Genomic DNA, 15,601 nt, shown 5'->3' with positions numbered 1-15,601 from the left:
AGGGGAGGGGGTGCGCGGCATGATTGTAGAAATTCTATCGAGTTCTTCCGGAGCACAGGGCCAGAGCGGACCAGATCGTGTTGCGCCAATGCAAGAAGAAGGCCCGCCAGATGCAGTACGCGGTGCTCTATGTGGCCGTCTCGACATACCATCACGACTATCTTGGTGTGAAGATGACCAAGGAAGACGCGCGGAGGATGGGCATTACCTTGGAGAGGGACGAGTTCTTGAAGGTAAGTATAAAAGATTTTTCATTATGCTTTCATTACCTTGTGGTACATTTCACCGTTTCGTGTTGACATGCCATTATGCTTTCATTATGTAGGTGTTACCAAATTGGTGTTATGGAAAAGACGAGTCCTGGGCGGCATTGGTGGATCTTTGGTGTGATGAGGCTGGAGCCTGGGCGGCTATGAGAGTCAAAAACAAGGCTAACCGAGGGAAGGGGGGAGTACATGCTCAGGGAAACCGAAACCACTATCTCCACAAGGCAGTTAATGTATGACTAACCCCATTAAACATTCTTCTTCTTCTATTTACCATCACTTTCTTATGTATGACTAACCTCTGTTTGGTGGTGCGGGAGGAGAAACTGAAGCGGCCGCTCTCACACATGCAGGCATGGGAGATCGCCCATACGCGGAAGGACCCCAAGCCTGGCGAGCCCAAGTACTACGGCAAGAAGACCGCGCATAGGAAGAAGGCCTACTCCGATGGGTATCTGGCGTTACATCCTGACACACCTGACCCCATTGCGGCGGATCTGGACGAAAGGGTGGTGGTGGGCATGGGGCCGAAGGAGCACGGTCGGGAGGCGGTTCTCGATGCTGTGATCACTCCTACTATCTCCTACACACAGCTCCGTCGGATCGACCCGACCCTGAGCCAGCGCACGAGCACACCCATGAGCAGTGCACCGTCACAGTCCCTCTTTCAGGAGCAGCAAACTGTAAGTATTTTCCCTTTTATCTTCATTGCTCACTTTATTTTCCGCATTTAGTAGTTTTATGAGTTTCATCATGTCATACTGTAGGCCTACATGGAGTACACACGCCAGGAGACCATGGCGTGGCACGACCGCCTTCAGGCATACCATCAGCAGAGGGATCGCCAGATGCAGCACGCTTTTCAGGAAATGGTGGCCGGCAGGTGTCCTCAATGGCCATCAGCAGAGGGTCCTCCAGCACAACCAACGTTGCTGACCTTTGAGGAGTTTGTGGCACAGAACGCTGGCCCCTCGCCGGTTAGTTCATCCCCAGTCTATTCACTCAAAGCATATCATGCCTTTCAACACAGTCATATATCCCGTTAATATGTCTTTTCAACATCCAGGAAACCGGTGGATCAACCGTTGGCGGTGGTCTTCGCAGCACTCCCGAGTCACGGAGCCCGACCACTCCGATCCACGGAGGCGGAGGCGGAGGTGGAGGCGGTCTTGGCGGTACCGCTGCCGCTAGCAGTGATGACCTGGGCTTCGGCGGTCTTGGCGGTGACGACCTCCGCGGTGCTCGACGTCCTGGCGCTTAAGCCTTTGGGTCACATTGTGGCGGTTCTCGATGCTAGGATACTTATATTCTTGTGATGTTTCTTATCTTATTGTTGTTTGTGAGATTCTTATATGCTTGGTGGTGCTGATACTTATATGTTTATGCTTTGCGATGCTTCTTATGATGTGTGATGATGAATTTGTTGTGTGATGCTGCTCCTTATTGTTACGTGATGCTGCTTCTTATATATGCTGCTTCTTATATATGCTGTGTATATTCAAATGAATTGAGCTGAAAAGAAACAGAAAAAAGAAAAAAAAAACTGGACAGAAACTATGCCGACGGCCTAGCCTGGCGTGAGCTCCCAGTGGCCGACACGTGGCAGGTCTATGCCGACGGCCTTGCCGTCGGCTTAGTTTAAAACTATGCCGACGGCTAGACCTGCCCCAGGAGCACCCAGTTTCTGACACGTGGCATGTCTATGCCGACGGCCTTGCCGTCGGCTTAGTTTGAAACTATGCCGACGGCCTAGCCGTCGGCATAGACTTGCCCCAGGAGCGCCCAGTTTCTGACACGTGGCATGTCTATGCCGATGGCCTAGCCGTCGGCATAGTTTCAAACTAAGCCGACGGCTAGGCCGTCGGCATAGACCTGCCCCAGGAGCAACGGCTTCTCGCCACGTGGCGAGAAGCCATTGGTCAACACTTGACGGTGGTCGCCGATAGGCGATGACATCGCCGACGGCCAGGGCCGTCGGCATAGATGTACGGCCACCGTCGGGATAGGGGCTATGCCGACGGCCTTTCTATGCCGACGGTCATCCTGGCTACGCCGACGGATATGTTGCCGACGGCCCTATGCCGACGGGGGCCGTCGGCATAGGCCTGTCCCGACGGCTAGTCAGGGCTATGCCGACGGCCCTGGCCGTCGGCATAGGGTGCGATTCCGGTAGTGTCGCTTCTACGTCCGCTCATCAGGAACGCTCTCACGTCCTCTCATGGATATCTTCTTCTTTTCTTTTCTTTTTGAGTTGGTGGATGTGGATATCTTCTTCCTGTGTGGAAACTAACAAAGCTAACGTGTTCATTAGACAGATGCGTGTTATTTGTTTCTGAATGATGGAACTGAACTCACCGGCTGGATATCCACTTTCTGTGTAGAAACCAACAAAGCTAATGGTGGACACGGACAAGATAAAAGATATTTCTACTTTCGATTGAAATGACTGGACTAACCGGCTTTAAAATATCACCGCAGCTTAGTGCGGGGACACTGTGTTGTCAAGGTGTTTGTGAGTTCAAAGGTACACGTTTAAAACATTAGCATAATGAGGGTAACAACTAACAAAGTATACACAAAACAAAGAACACTTGTGAACCTTATGAAAAAATGAGTGTTTATAGTTGGTATACTCATATTCGTTTCTTGTTTTTCAAGGTACACAAAAGGGTCATCATTTTGCACAAATCTTGGCAAGTGTTCATGCTATCATACCGATAGTACATCCATGTATCATATATCCTTATCCTATATACCTAAGAAAGTCATCCCCGCTAACTTATATTTATCTCAACATGCAACCCTGTCACCTCATCATAGAATTATGAAGGGGATAAGGTTCACCTCAACATGCAATTATGCATGGGAAAAAACCCACCACGACATTCAACCATGCATGGGAAAATGTTTTCCATTCAATTATTCTACTTATATTCAATAAATATTTTACAACTATACATAATAAAATATATTAATTCATATATGTATATTTAATTTTCATTCTCACGTTATCAACCCAAGTTTTTATCCACCAATTCCCGCAGCAACACGTGGGGTATTCTCTAGTTTCTCTGTACATATTCCCATCTCAAAGTCCGATGTAACCATGCGAAAAAAGAAGCCTACTTTTGAGCAATAAAACAGGTTGAAAACTTCACTCTCATATTCTGAAAGAAAACTTAACACTCAATTCTTTATCACACCACACTACTTTGCACATTTCTTAACTAAATACAGTATTTTGGGTCAATTAAAATGAAAAAAAATCAATTGATAAATGTCCCTGTTAGTCAAAGTATTTTCTTATCATTGAAGAAATGGTCTATATCTTCACATTTGCCTCCCAACATTCTTCCAATCTTCGGGTGAAAAACACAGCAGTAGAACACACCATACACATGGGGTGGCGGTGGACCTGGCTTACAGTACATGTCTTGATTTAGAATCTGTAGAATAAAAAATGGGTTTGCTTTATTCTAAAATTATAATATACATGTGCATGCCAACCAAAAAATATATCTATCTAAGTTTATATTTTTACAAATTAAAAAGAATGATTTGTAAATTGTGTTTGATTACAAAGTGAGTCTATGATATACTATCTAAACTACACTTCATATAATAAGTTTTTCCTCAAATACGTTTCACCAACTCCGAAAAAATATATGTGTGCTAAAAGAAGTCCAACATCTAAAACATCTTTAGCCTACTTTTAGGAATAACTTCAGTAAAATCACAAAAAAAAATTGGTGACATATCAACCTACCTTTCATCTAATATATGTTTAAATTGTTCATTTTTCCAAAAAAAATCCACAACACCCAAAAAATGTAGTGTATTTTAAAAACATTAAGTTATTTGAGAGTAATCATTTCTTTACTTAAAAATGTTCGCAAATGTCAAAACAACTGTTTGTTTATCTAGAAATAATGTTCATGTATCTGAAGGATAGGGAAATTAGATCAAGAAATAAAAATAGATAACTTAAATCAAACTAGTCATATAAAGTAAAACAACAAACAAAAAGGAAAATGGAGAAAAAATATAATATCACAAAGGAAATGAACAGACAAATAAATACAAGAATCAATATAAGAAATATTAAATGAGAACGAAAGAAAAATTAAATAGAAAAAAATGTCCCATCGCTCGAGTGGTGTGGGCATCATGTGGCTGGCTCCCAATGTTTATATGCCATCAAGTTAAATTGCCAAATGTTGGAAAACTTTTAGTTTTGCTAAATATTGATTTGTCTTCTTGCAAAAAAAATGATTTGTCAAAACTAGCAAACTCTTAGGGGAGCTCCTGTTTGGCGCCTTAAGCATGCGAACAGCTTCCTGGCGCTGACAGTGAGCGTCTCAGGGCCTGGCCCAACAAGGATCGATGGTCCCTTGCGGTTGCTCGCTTGTTGTTTCATCGATCATTCAGATCGCTCGGGTCAACAAAGGGTCATTGGTGTCTAAAAATAATCAGGTTAATTGGTCAGCATTACCAGTCAGCTCTTGACCAAAAGTCAACCATTTTTTACTTTTGTAAAAATAGGAAAATATATTTTTAAGTTCATTGATTGATTTAAAAAAATCGAATTTGAAAACAAATCATCAATTTTGAGAAAGAATTCATCAAAATCAAAAAAAGTTCATAGATTTGGAAAGAAATGAAAATTCAATGAATTTGAGAAAAACAAATTCATCAAATTTGATATAAAAGAAGTTCATCATTTTGGATAAAAGTTCATAGAATTTGAAAAATATTTTATCATTTAAAAAAAATCATTGAAATCGGAAAAAATTCATTGAACTCGAGAAAAAGTTCATTGATTTTTTAAAAAAATCAATGAATTTGAAAAAACTTCATCAAGTTTAAAAAATGTTCATTTAATTTGAAGAAAAGTTCATCGATTTTTGAAAAGTTCATGCATTTAGAAAATAATATAAAGAAAAAAGGAAAAAGAAAGAAAAAATGACAAAAAAAAACGGTCCAAGATTAAAAATGGAATGAAAAAAGAAAAAAAGGCTTAAAAGCTTCGCAGTATGGGGGCTTCCATGAACGGTGGAAAGAATAAAAAGAAAAAAGAAGTCCCTAGCCACAAGTGTTGTGGTGTCCTGGTGGTTAGGTCGTTTATATCTGGAGTACAAATCGCAGGCTCAATCCCATCGGGCACACCTTTTCTGTTTTAAAACAGAAAGAAAAAATAGTTAGTGGGCCAGCTCAGCTTGAAGAGGAAGTGGCGCGTGAAGGAGCAGCTTCAAACGCGGGAGCAACTAGTTGACGAGCGCTCCTTCGGGAGCCTCACAACTGTTAGGGAACGTAGCAATAATTCAAAATTTTCCTACATGTCACCAAGATCAATCTAGGAGATGCTAGCAACGAGAGAGAGGGAATTCATCTTCATACCCTTGAAGATCACTAAGCGGAAGCGTTACAAGAACGCGGTTGATGGAGTCGTACTCGCGGCGATTCAAATCGCGGAACATCCGATCTAGCACCGAACGGACGGCGCCTCCGCGTTCAACACACGTACAGCCCGGGGACGTCTCCTCCTTCTTGATCCAGCAAGGGGAGAGGAGAAGTTGAGGGAGAACTCCAGCAGCACGACGGCGTGGTGGCAATGGAGCTCGTGGTTCTCCGGCAGGGCTTCGCCAAGCACTACGGAGGAGGAGAAGATGTATGAGGAGGAAGGGGCTGCGCCAAGGGAAGGGTATGGCTGCCCTCCCACCCCCTCACTATATATAGGGGGAAGGGGAGAGGGGGCCGGCCCCTCTAGATGGATCTAGAGGAGGAGGCGGCGGCCAGGGGAAACCCTAGATGGGTTTGGGCGCCCCCACCCCCTAGGAAACTTGCCCCCCAAGCCGGGAAGGGCGGCTGCCCTAGGGGTGGCGCCCCCACCTCTCCTGGTTACGTGAGAATGGTTGGGAGGGGCGCACAGCCCCTTAGTGGGCTGGTTTGCCCCTCCCCCTTGGCCCATAAGGCCCCCCAACGCTTGCCGGGGCCTCCGAAACCCCTTTCGGACATGCTGGCTATAGCCTGGTACCCCCGGAACAATTCCGGACTCCAATACCCTTCGTCCAATATACCGATCTTCACCTCCGGACCATTCCGGAGCTCCTCGTCATGTTCGGGATCTCATCCGGGACTCCGAACAACCTTCGGTAACCACATACTATTTCCCATAACAACTCTAGCGTCACCGAACCTACGGGTTCGAGAACCATGCAGACATGACCGAGACACCTCTCCGGCCAATAACCAATAGCGGGATCTGGATACCCATATTGGCTCCCACATGTTCCACGATGATCTCATCGGATGAACCACGATGTCGGGATTCAATCAATCCCGTATACAATTCCCTTTGTCTATCGGTATGTTACTTGCCCGAGATTCGATCGTCGGTATCCCAATACCTCGTTCAATCTCGTTACCGGCAAGTCTCTTTACTCGTTCCGTAACACATGATCCCGTGGCTAACTCATTAGTCACATTGAGCTCATTATGATGATGCATTACCGAGTGGGCCCAGAGATACCTCTCCGTCATACGGAGTGACAAATCCCAGTCTTGATTCGTGCCAACCCAACAGACACTTTCGGAGATGCCTGTAGTGCACCTTTATAGCCACCCAGTTACGTTGTAACGTTTGGTACACCCAAAGCATTCCTACAGTATCCGGGAGTTGCACAATCTCATGGTCTAAAGAAACGATACTTGACATTAGAAAAGCTCTTAGCAAACGAAGTACACGATCTTGTGCTATGCTTAGGATTGGGTCTTGTCCATCACATCATTCTCCTAATGATGTGATCCCGTTATCAATGACATCCAATGTCCATGGTCAGGAAACCATAACCATCTATTGATCAACGAGCTAGTCAACTAGAGGCTTACTAGGGACATGTTGTGGTCTATGTATTCACACATGTATTACGGTTTCCAGTTAATACAATTATAGCACGAACAATAGACAATTATCATGAATAAGGAAATATAATAATAACCATTTTATTATTGCCTCTAGGGCATATTTCCAACAACAACGATCAGCGGTCAGCCGCCAGCCACGTGTCGCGCTTTAGTCGCTTCCTCCAGATTTTGTTTTTATTTTTATTTTTCGCACACGTTTCCGGCTTTTTAAACGATTTTTTCCTGGTTTTTTCAACGTTTCGGTTTTCCAACGGTCTTCCTTAGCTTTTGGATAAAAAAATTACGCGAAAAAACGTGTTTTTCCACGAGAGTCACAGTTTTGATTTCGCGAGAGTCACGGCCGTGCCTCTCGGAAACGAAAAAAACGTCTTTTATGTTTTTTTTCTTCCACGGGAGGCATGGTTTTGGTTCCACTAGAGGCACGGGTGTGCTTTCGCGAGAGGCACGGCCGTGCCTCCTCGGAAACGAAAAAACGTGTTTTCTATTCTTTTTTGCTTTCATTATAGGCACGATTTTGCTTTCGCGAGAGGCACGTTTGTGATTTCGCGAGAGGCACGGGCCTCTTCGGAAAGGGAAAAAACCCGTGCTCCCGGTTTGGTTTTTTCCTCCGTTTTTTTCATGAAAAAAAGTTCGTCAAAACCTATCAACCTGGGATCTAGTTTTGAAGATCTCAACGCGATGAATCCAACGGTGAAAACGGTTCGTGATTTGGACACACGATTTAATAGATAAAACATTTTGAATAAACGGATCTACGAAAAAAAAGAAAAACTCCCAGGTTGCGACAAGTGGCGCACATGTAACGTGCCACTTGTCACAACCTGAAAAGATGGGAGTGATCTTTCCAATGAGTACTCCTCAATTAATGATTTCGTTCAAATGCCTGTTTGCAAAAATACTAGTATCCGGCGCCTGCAGCGCTAAATAGGATCCGCCAACTCGCATTCAACTAAGCATGCCCAAGATTCTCCACTAGGCCTTGCCTGCCATTGGCGAGGCCCAGTAAATTATGGGCTCTGGGCTCGATCAACATCCCGAGGTTCAACATCTTCAATCCACACACTCTCTAACGTTTCCCTCAGAAAGAGAAAAATAGAACTACACTGGCCACCGGGTCCCACGAAGAGCCGGCCATAAACCCTAGCAATTTCCCCACTCCCGAGCTCCCTCCCCGCCTCCCGCTCCTCGCGCTCGATTCGAACCCGACAGCAAATCCACGCTCTCCGCTGCTTGCCGCCATGGAGGACGCCGCGGTGGAGGAGGCGGAGGTGAGCGGCGCCGGCGAGTTCGCGCCGGCGCTCGTCGCCGCCCACCCGCTCGGCAACTCCGTCGCCGTCGCCGTCGGGCCCGAGCTCCGCGTGTTCGATCTCAAGTAAGGATTGATCTCTTCGCGTCCGGTGGGGCTTCCTGCATAACCTGGGGTCCTGTGTGTAGTGAAGTTCGTGTTTAGACCACAGTACCGCTAGATTTTGGTGGAGATTGGGGGTAATGCGCTCTTGAGCCGAGCTAGGTGCTTATCTTGTACCGACAGTAGTTTGGATTCAGATGTCTTATGTGTGGAAGAATGGCTACTGAATTTTAGATGTGTAAAACGTTTCTGCTGTCTATTTTGTAAAAGCTCGGGTGCATAGTTTTGTACTGTCTAATACACATACATACTTCTCATTGTAAAGTTTTATTTTTAATGCAATTTGCTTGATGAGCAATGCGAATGATGATTTGTTTTGTGCGTCCAGGGGCGGCTGTGCAGTTTCATTGTCAGATGATTCTGGTGGTTGTTCTCATTCGGATGCTATTAGAGCAATTTCGTTTAGTGCTGATGGTGCCTTGTTCGCATCTGCCGGTGATGATAAGCTTGTGAAGATCTGGAAGACTGACTCATGGCGCTGCATCCAGACTATGTGAGTGCTGCTTTTTTTTTTCTCAATCTTGCTAACACGATGAAGACACCAAATAGTGGACCTGTTATTTTGCACATATTCAGTCAATAAAGTGTCGTTCTGTTATATGGTGTGTGTCTGTATGAGAACCCTCTCCTTATCTTAGTAGCCTTTTATTTTGCATGTATTCAGTTGATAACTGCAATGAACTTGGTATTTGAAGAGTGCATATGTTTATTATTGTGCTCTTGTTAACACTACTAAATTTGTTGAGCATGCATATGATTTATTTTGCAATATTTTCACTTCTGCAGAACTTCTGAAAAGAGGGTTAGCGCAGTTGCTATTAGCAAAGATGGCCTGTATGTGACATTTGCAGATAAATTTGGTGTCATTTGGTTAGTTACTGTGGGGGAACATGGTGGAGGGCAGGTGTCATCTGATAACAAACCTGTCTCACTTTATGGTCACTACTGCAGTATTATTACTAGCATGGTATGGACAAATTTTCACCTTATGCACCATGTGTGATTTATCTGTGCCTCCTCCATTTCATATTCTATTAATTAGTAAACCTGTTGACAAATCTATTGTAGTCTGTCAGATTGTCACTGTGTCACACTTCAATAATTTTTTCTGTTCATGTCGATATAACCATGCTTACTTATATAATTTATTTGATAATGTAGAAATTCTCACCGGATGGACGCTTCATTGCCACTGCTGACCGGGACTTCAAAATCCGAGTATGGGACTTCTGTACTTCAAAGTAGTTGCCTTGGTGGGACAGTTCTGAGTTATTTGCTTACTCATGTAATTGTTTTTGCAGGTTACATCATTTCCAAAGAATCCCATAAAAGGGGCTCCTGAAATACAGAGCTTTTGCCTTGGACATACAGAGTATGTTCAGTTCACAGTGTATCTTTTTCTTCATTTTTTACAGTTCAAGTTCCTACCATATCTACACAGCCATGATTTTTTTTTAAATCATTATCCCAGTTGTTGTAGTTTCACAACTAAATGTTTTAACATAGTGGTTTATGTATTCCATAATTGAGGTGACTACTCATGCAGATTCGTTTCTTCCATTGCCTTCACAAGCCATTCTGGAGGATCAAGCTTTTTATTATCGGGAGGCGGTGATTCATCTGTGTGTACATATTCATTTTGAAATCTGGCATGTTGTCCGAATAAACTTAGCCAAAGCTTTCTTGTGATGTTGTTCCCTTTTTTATCTGTTTAAGGTTCGGTTATGGGATTACATAACTGGCTGCCTCCTTGATACATATGAAGTCAAAGACAAGGTAAAAGCTGGAAAATATTGTCTCAAGCTTTATGCCAGTTCGCAAAATTTCAAGCTATACTGTAGCTAATTAGTTCTTAAAACTACTTACAGGTGGGAGAACAGCCAAATGAAACTGAAGATAGCAATCTAGCCATTGCAGACTTGTGTTTGACAAATGATGACTCACTGGTTGCTGTAGCTATTCAAAGGTAAGGTTGAGTGATGGCATTTATTCAACATCTAATAAAGTGGTTTGTCAGTAACTTGGGTTCTTTTAAAACACTGCAGTTTGAATGGCATAATGCTCTTAGCATGTGATCTCGTAGCGAAGAAGTTGTCTTTTCTGAAGGTACATCTCTTTGTCAAGCAATCTTCACGTTCTTCAACACAACGGATTCAGATAGAAGAGCATTAGCAGAATCTTGTTTTAAAATGATATTTTTCGTATCATTACTACTGCTGTTAGTCTTATGCTGATCAATGGCTCTGTGTTGATTTATTAAAGGCTTAGTGTCTGCGCTATCCACTTGCTAGGCCTTGGTTCCAGAAAAGCTTTTCATATTAGTTATAGGTGTCTTGCAGCAGTTTAGCCTGTGCCGGTTAGATCATACTTAATTTACTACTCCCTCCGTTCCAAAATAGATGAGTCAACTTTGTATTAACTTTAGTACAAAGTTAGTATAAAGTTGGGTCATCTATTTTGGAACGGAGGGAGTAGCTATGAAGCCTAGCGCATGCCTTTGCAATTAAAATAACTGGTATAAATATCCATTTGCACTACCTAATATGTGATAAACCGGAGCTCGTTTTGGTAACTACTGTACCGAGGCCCAGGACGGGACAGCTGAAAGCCTGAAAGGATGCACTTCTTTTGTCTTTAGTGTTGTTTGTGAGTGAATATTCAGCCGAATCCCTTGAGTAGGCCGTATCCTAAGGCCTAACAATCTTGTATAAAAGTTTGAACTAAAAGGGTTAGGTAATAAGGCTAACAGAAGAAAGCAAGCAAATTGAAGGATGAGCAATCTATCAGTTGGGCTGGTTGCTGTACATGGCTATTGGCTAGTTCCTCAGCCGCACCTGACCACGAGACTGTATGTTGCTGTCCTGACATAACAAATAGAGTTTCTTAACTAAGGTGTGGCTAGGTCTCAGTCGACTGAGATTTAACCAAGTCTCAGTCAAGTGACATAGCATGCAAGAGAGAAAAAGAAAAAACTGAAAAGAAAATTTTGCACGGATTCTTAATGTGAGATCTCACGGATATAGCATTGACTGAGACTTAACGAAGTCTCAGTCGACTGAGACTTAGCAAGACTGATTAACTAATCTGGTTAAAGAATGATTTGGAGTAGCTTTACTAGGCCTGCTAATTAGTAACTACTAGTTAGTTAAATTTAAAGATTTGATGCTTAATACATGTCTCTTGCCATCTTGCTGCATCCTCAGTCTGCTTACTGGTAATTCTGGGTGTATGCATCCTGCATGTGCCAACAAGCTCTTGAAATCATCATGTTATTGCAAAGGCCAGCTGTTGTTTTGGTTGTGTGCATTGCCCGTTTCCTTTTTGACTCGCAACCTAATAATCTCTTGTTTGCAGAGTTGTTTACAAATCATCTACCTATAACTTATGCCTCGTGCCCACTTGCAGGTGATTACGACGGAAAAGAGCTACATTCCCACTAGCTTAGCCTACAGCTCATCCGCAGATCTTCTGTGGACTGTCATGGGCGCATCAAACATGCCTAACCAGGCCGCCTCCCAGTTACTAACCCGTGTCAGAATCATCCCCCGCTCCCAGAAGGATCTATCAGCCGACCCTGCGGTCCTGGAGGACAGCGAAGTACCACATGGCGAGAAGCTTCTGCTGGCGCTGCAGGGAAGCCTTGACGCCTCAAAGCAGGAGGAGGTGCTGGCGGCGGTGCTGGCCGCCCTCAGAGTCTCGATGCACAAGATGCTGGTGAAGAAGAACTACTCGGAGGAGAGGCGGGAGCAGCGGAAGAGGGGCAGGAACGATAAGAAGATCAAGAAGTAAGCTCTGCCTGGCCTGCAAACACCACCAGATCACGGGTCCTCGCCGCCGCGTTGTACCATGAGAGGCCGAGAGTGCAAGAAAGAAATGTACTGACAAAATGTGAGAACAGGCTCAGCGACCATTTTTTCTTGCGAGTTGTAATCCAATGGCAGGGCGGCTGGTTACGCAAACTGTTTCGGTCGAAATGGCACATTGTCTGTTAAGTTGCAGCCCGTGATTGTCACGAGCTGTGACATGGAATGTTAGCTGCACGCATCACTATCGTCTGGTAATCACCGTCAGACGAGTTCGTTTTTAGGGAATTGCTGCAGCCTGCAGCTCTAAACTGCGTGCTCCCTGATTGCTTTGCCGTCGCGATCTCAACAGATGGAGGGCGTGCGAGGATGCCTACCCGGCCGCGGCCGTTGTCGTCCCTTTGACGTGACACGATCTTGGATATGACGGCGGTGAGGACAAGGTTCTCGTGGCCCTTCCGCTTTCGCGACGCAACGCGGAAGGCTTCCGCGCAATGATCGTCTCAACGTGATGCGCCTGCCTGCCTCTTGGCGTTTCTCCGCACATGTCGTGTCTTAGCTCTCAAACGGAGAAGAATATTTCCCAGCGATCGCCGGTTTGTCTTTAGTATTTTGTACTCTACATTATTAGGGAGTTCACAGCTTGTCGTCCAGGGCCAGACGAAGGGTTGCTAATCAGGGGCCCGGCCGGGGAATTTATTCTCACGCACCTAAGATAAGAACCCTGTCCGGTGGTGATTAATTAGGGAGAGATGCAAAGGCGAGCACGGTTGATGAGATGGTTAAGAGTTCTGCACAAGAAAGCATTTTCCGTCTTAAGCTGACTAAGACGGCTGCCTGCCATGCCCCGTTAATCAGCAGTCCGTGACTGTTTGGGAGAGCCGTGACTTGAAAGTGTCAACCTGTCATTACAAAACTGGGCTCGATCCGAACCAAGTCGCCGGTCCAAGATAACCGCACGTAACTGTATCTCCATCGCGCAACAATTATTACCAGTACTAATCACACGAGCTCGTCCTCGGAACGCATCGAATTGCTTGCTGCAGCTCTAACTCCGTACGCACGTCCTCCCTGATTGCCAATTTGGCGTCGTGATCTCGACCGACGGTCGGTTGGGAGGCCGTGAGCGAGAGTACTCCGTCGGCCCCCGGCCGTCTTCCCTTTGCCGTGACACGACCTACGATATGACGGCGGCCAGGACAACGTTTGCCCCGCGACGAGCGACGCGTCCGTGCAATGATCATCTATCGCCTCATATTGGCGGCAAGTGACAATTATCATATTGGCGGTCAGGGTATCTCACCCGCAAACCGAACACCGCATCCGTCCGCATATGTTTTAAAAACAAGTTTAAACAACAATATTCACGCAAACCGGATGATATTCATAAAAGACGGAGCACATTCATTATATTTCAAATAGTTTTCATTTGGGGGGGGGGGGGGGGGGGGGGGACCAGACCAAAACCTAGACTACGGCGGCATTCGTCGTCCAAGTCCTTATTGTTCCCTTCCGGCGACTACTTCCTCCATCTGCCGTCTCCATGGGAGACGAGGACAAGATCCGTGAATTGAAGGTGCGGTCTCCGGCGAAAAAGAGTAGAACATGGTAGACGGACTGGCCCACATGGGACACAAGGCCCTGCTGCATCTCATGCCCTACTCATCCTCAGAGGAGTCCGCAACATGTCCATCGCCGGTGGACATGAGGTCCACGATGAAAATGGAGGGACCGGCACTGTCGTCATCCCACCGATGCGGTCAAACAGTGTTTGGCGACGCGTAGGACGCGCAATTGGCGGCGTTCTAGTCCGCGATCGCTAGCGCCGCTTCCGCATTTGCATCCGGCTGCGCCGTCTATGCGTTGTGAGCGGTGTCTGAGTGCGGACGGCCTCGTAGAGCGCCTACTGCTCGACGACGAAGTTGGGGTTCGCTGCGGGCCATGGCCGCCATGGCTTTCTCGCTCGCTCGCTCGCCGTAGCTCTGGCCCTCCGCCAACCGGTGCTAAACGAGGAGGATCAAGTTGTACCGTTGCTCCTCCTGCGCCTGCCAGAACAGCGACGTAGGTGCCGACACAGGTTGCTCCGCCATGACGGTGTTGAAGTGCGTCTGCCTGCTCCATGGTCAAGCCGACATGCACCGGTGTGGGCTCCGACGCCGAGTCATCGTCGGAACCCGTCTCCATCATAGGGGTCGTCTTTGTCGGTGACCTCAGGGGAGCTGGCCGGCATGCCGACCTCGATCCGCCTGGCACGACGACTCTGCCAGGCGGCCGCAGGGGCAGCGACCTCGTGCTTCATCTCCGTCTTCAGGTCCTCCCACAGAGCGTTCCCGCTCGCGGTCATGATAAATGTGGTGCACGGGAGGAAGACGTGGATCAGATGGGGTTGTGGTGTGTTGTTCTCCGAGTGTGTCCGCCTTTGAATAGTGGATGCCGGTGAGGCCAAGAGTCCAGGGCGTCAATGCGCGGATGCCGGAATTGGGTTCTCAGCCGACGAGTCTGTTTAGAGGCAGCAGAGGAGGGACGGGCATTGAACGGGCGTGGTAGATATCCGTCCCTCCCCGTCCAGTAAACGTCTCTCCTGCATTGAACAAGCGCGGAGATCAGGGACGCGGCGCGGGTGGCGCCCTCAGCTGGCGAGCCGCTTCATGTCGGCGTCAGCGAGAGGTCATGTCCACTCTGGGCTGGCGTCAATGCGGAGCGGCCGCTTTAGAGTGACGCGAATGCAGACATCTGGCTTCGGGTGGAAAAGCGTGTGGGCGTGGAAGGTTTTTTTGGTGGTCCAGATTAGTCAAACGCGGGCGTGGCAGCGGTTCGGATGCCCCCAACGCCCCCAGTATGTTTCCGGTTTAAGGGAGAAAATGCATCTAGACCGGTCGACGGGCCGATGCAGGACCTCGTTGGATGGCAAAACACGTTCGGACCGTACAGTTCGAACGGTTGTGGATGGTTCGAGAGTCGGCATTGGTGGTACCCTTACTCCCACAGTAACGTTTATATCCCTATGCAAAAAAAAGTTTTACATTTTGCTACAAAGTGAGTATTATGAGGATTGGTCCAATACGACGTTTCTAGGCAGAGTTACACTCAGAGCATCTCCACTCGCCCCCTAACATGCCCCCAGAGCTCTTTTTTAGCGCCGGCGGCGAAAAATCGGCCCAGTCGCGCCCCCAGGTCCTTGTTTGTCGCCGGTTTGGGCC

The 15,601-nt window shown here is 46.4% G+C and overlaps 1 protein-coding gene across 1 annotated transcript; it reads left to right on the top strand.

The window, feature by feature from the left end:
• The first annotated feature begins 8,263 nt into the window (after positions 1 to 8,263).
• Positions 8,264 to 12,572, top strand: LOC123122806 (tRNA (guanine-N(7)-)-methyltransferase non-catalytic subunit wdr4). The gene is made up of 10 exons (XM_044543149.1): positions 8,264 to 8,562; positions 8,927 to 9,091; positions 9,385 to 9,565; positions 9,760 to 9,816; positions 9,900 to 9,970; positions 10,145 to 10,220; positions 10,315 to 10,374; positions 10,467 to 10,564; positions 10,644 to 10,704; positions 12,004 to 12,572. The coding sequence occupies exons 1-10, from the start codon at positions 8,429 to 8,431 to the stop codon at positions 12,385 to 12,387; spliced, it is 1,287 nt and encodes a 428-aa protein (XP_044399084.1). The 5' UTR covers positions 8,264 to 8,428; the 3' UTR covers positions 12,388 to 12,572.
• The last annotated feature ends 3,029 nt before the right edge of the window (positions 12,573 to 15,601 follow it).

The sequence above is a fragment of the Triticum aestivum genome, chromosome 5D (assembly GCF_018294505.1).
Source record: "Triticum aestivum cultivar Chinese Spring chromosome 5D, IWGSC CS RefSeq v2.1, whole genome shotgun sequence".
NCBI classification, from domain to species: Eukaryota; Viridiplantae; Streptophyta; class Magnoliopsida; order Poales; family Poaceae; genus Triticum; species Triticum aestivum.
Note: the sequence above shows the minus strand (reverse complement) of the source record. Positions and strands in the feature narration are given on the sequence as shown.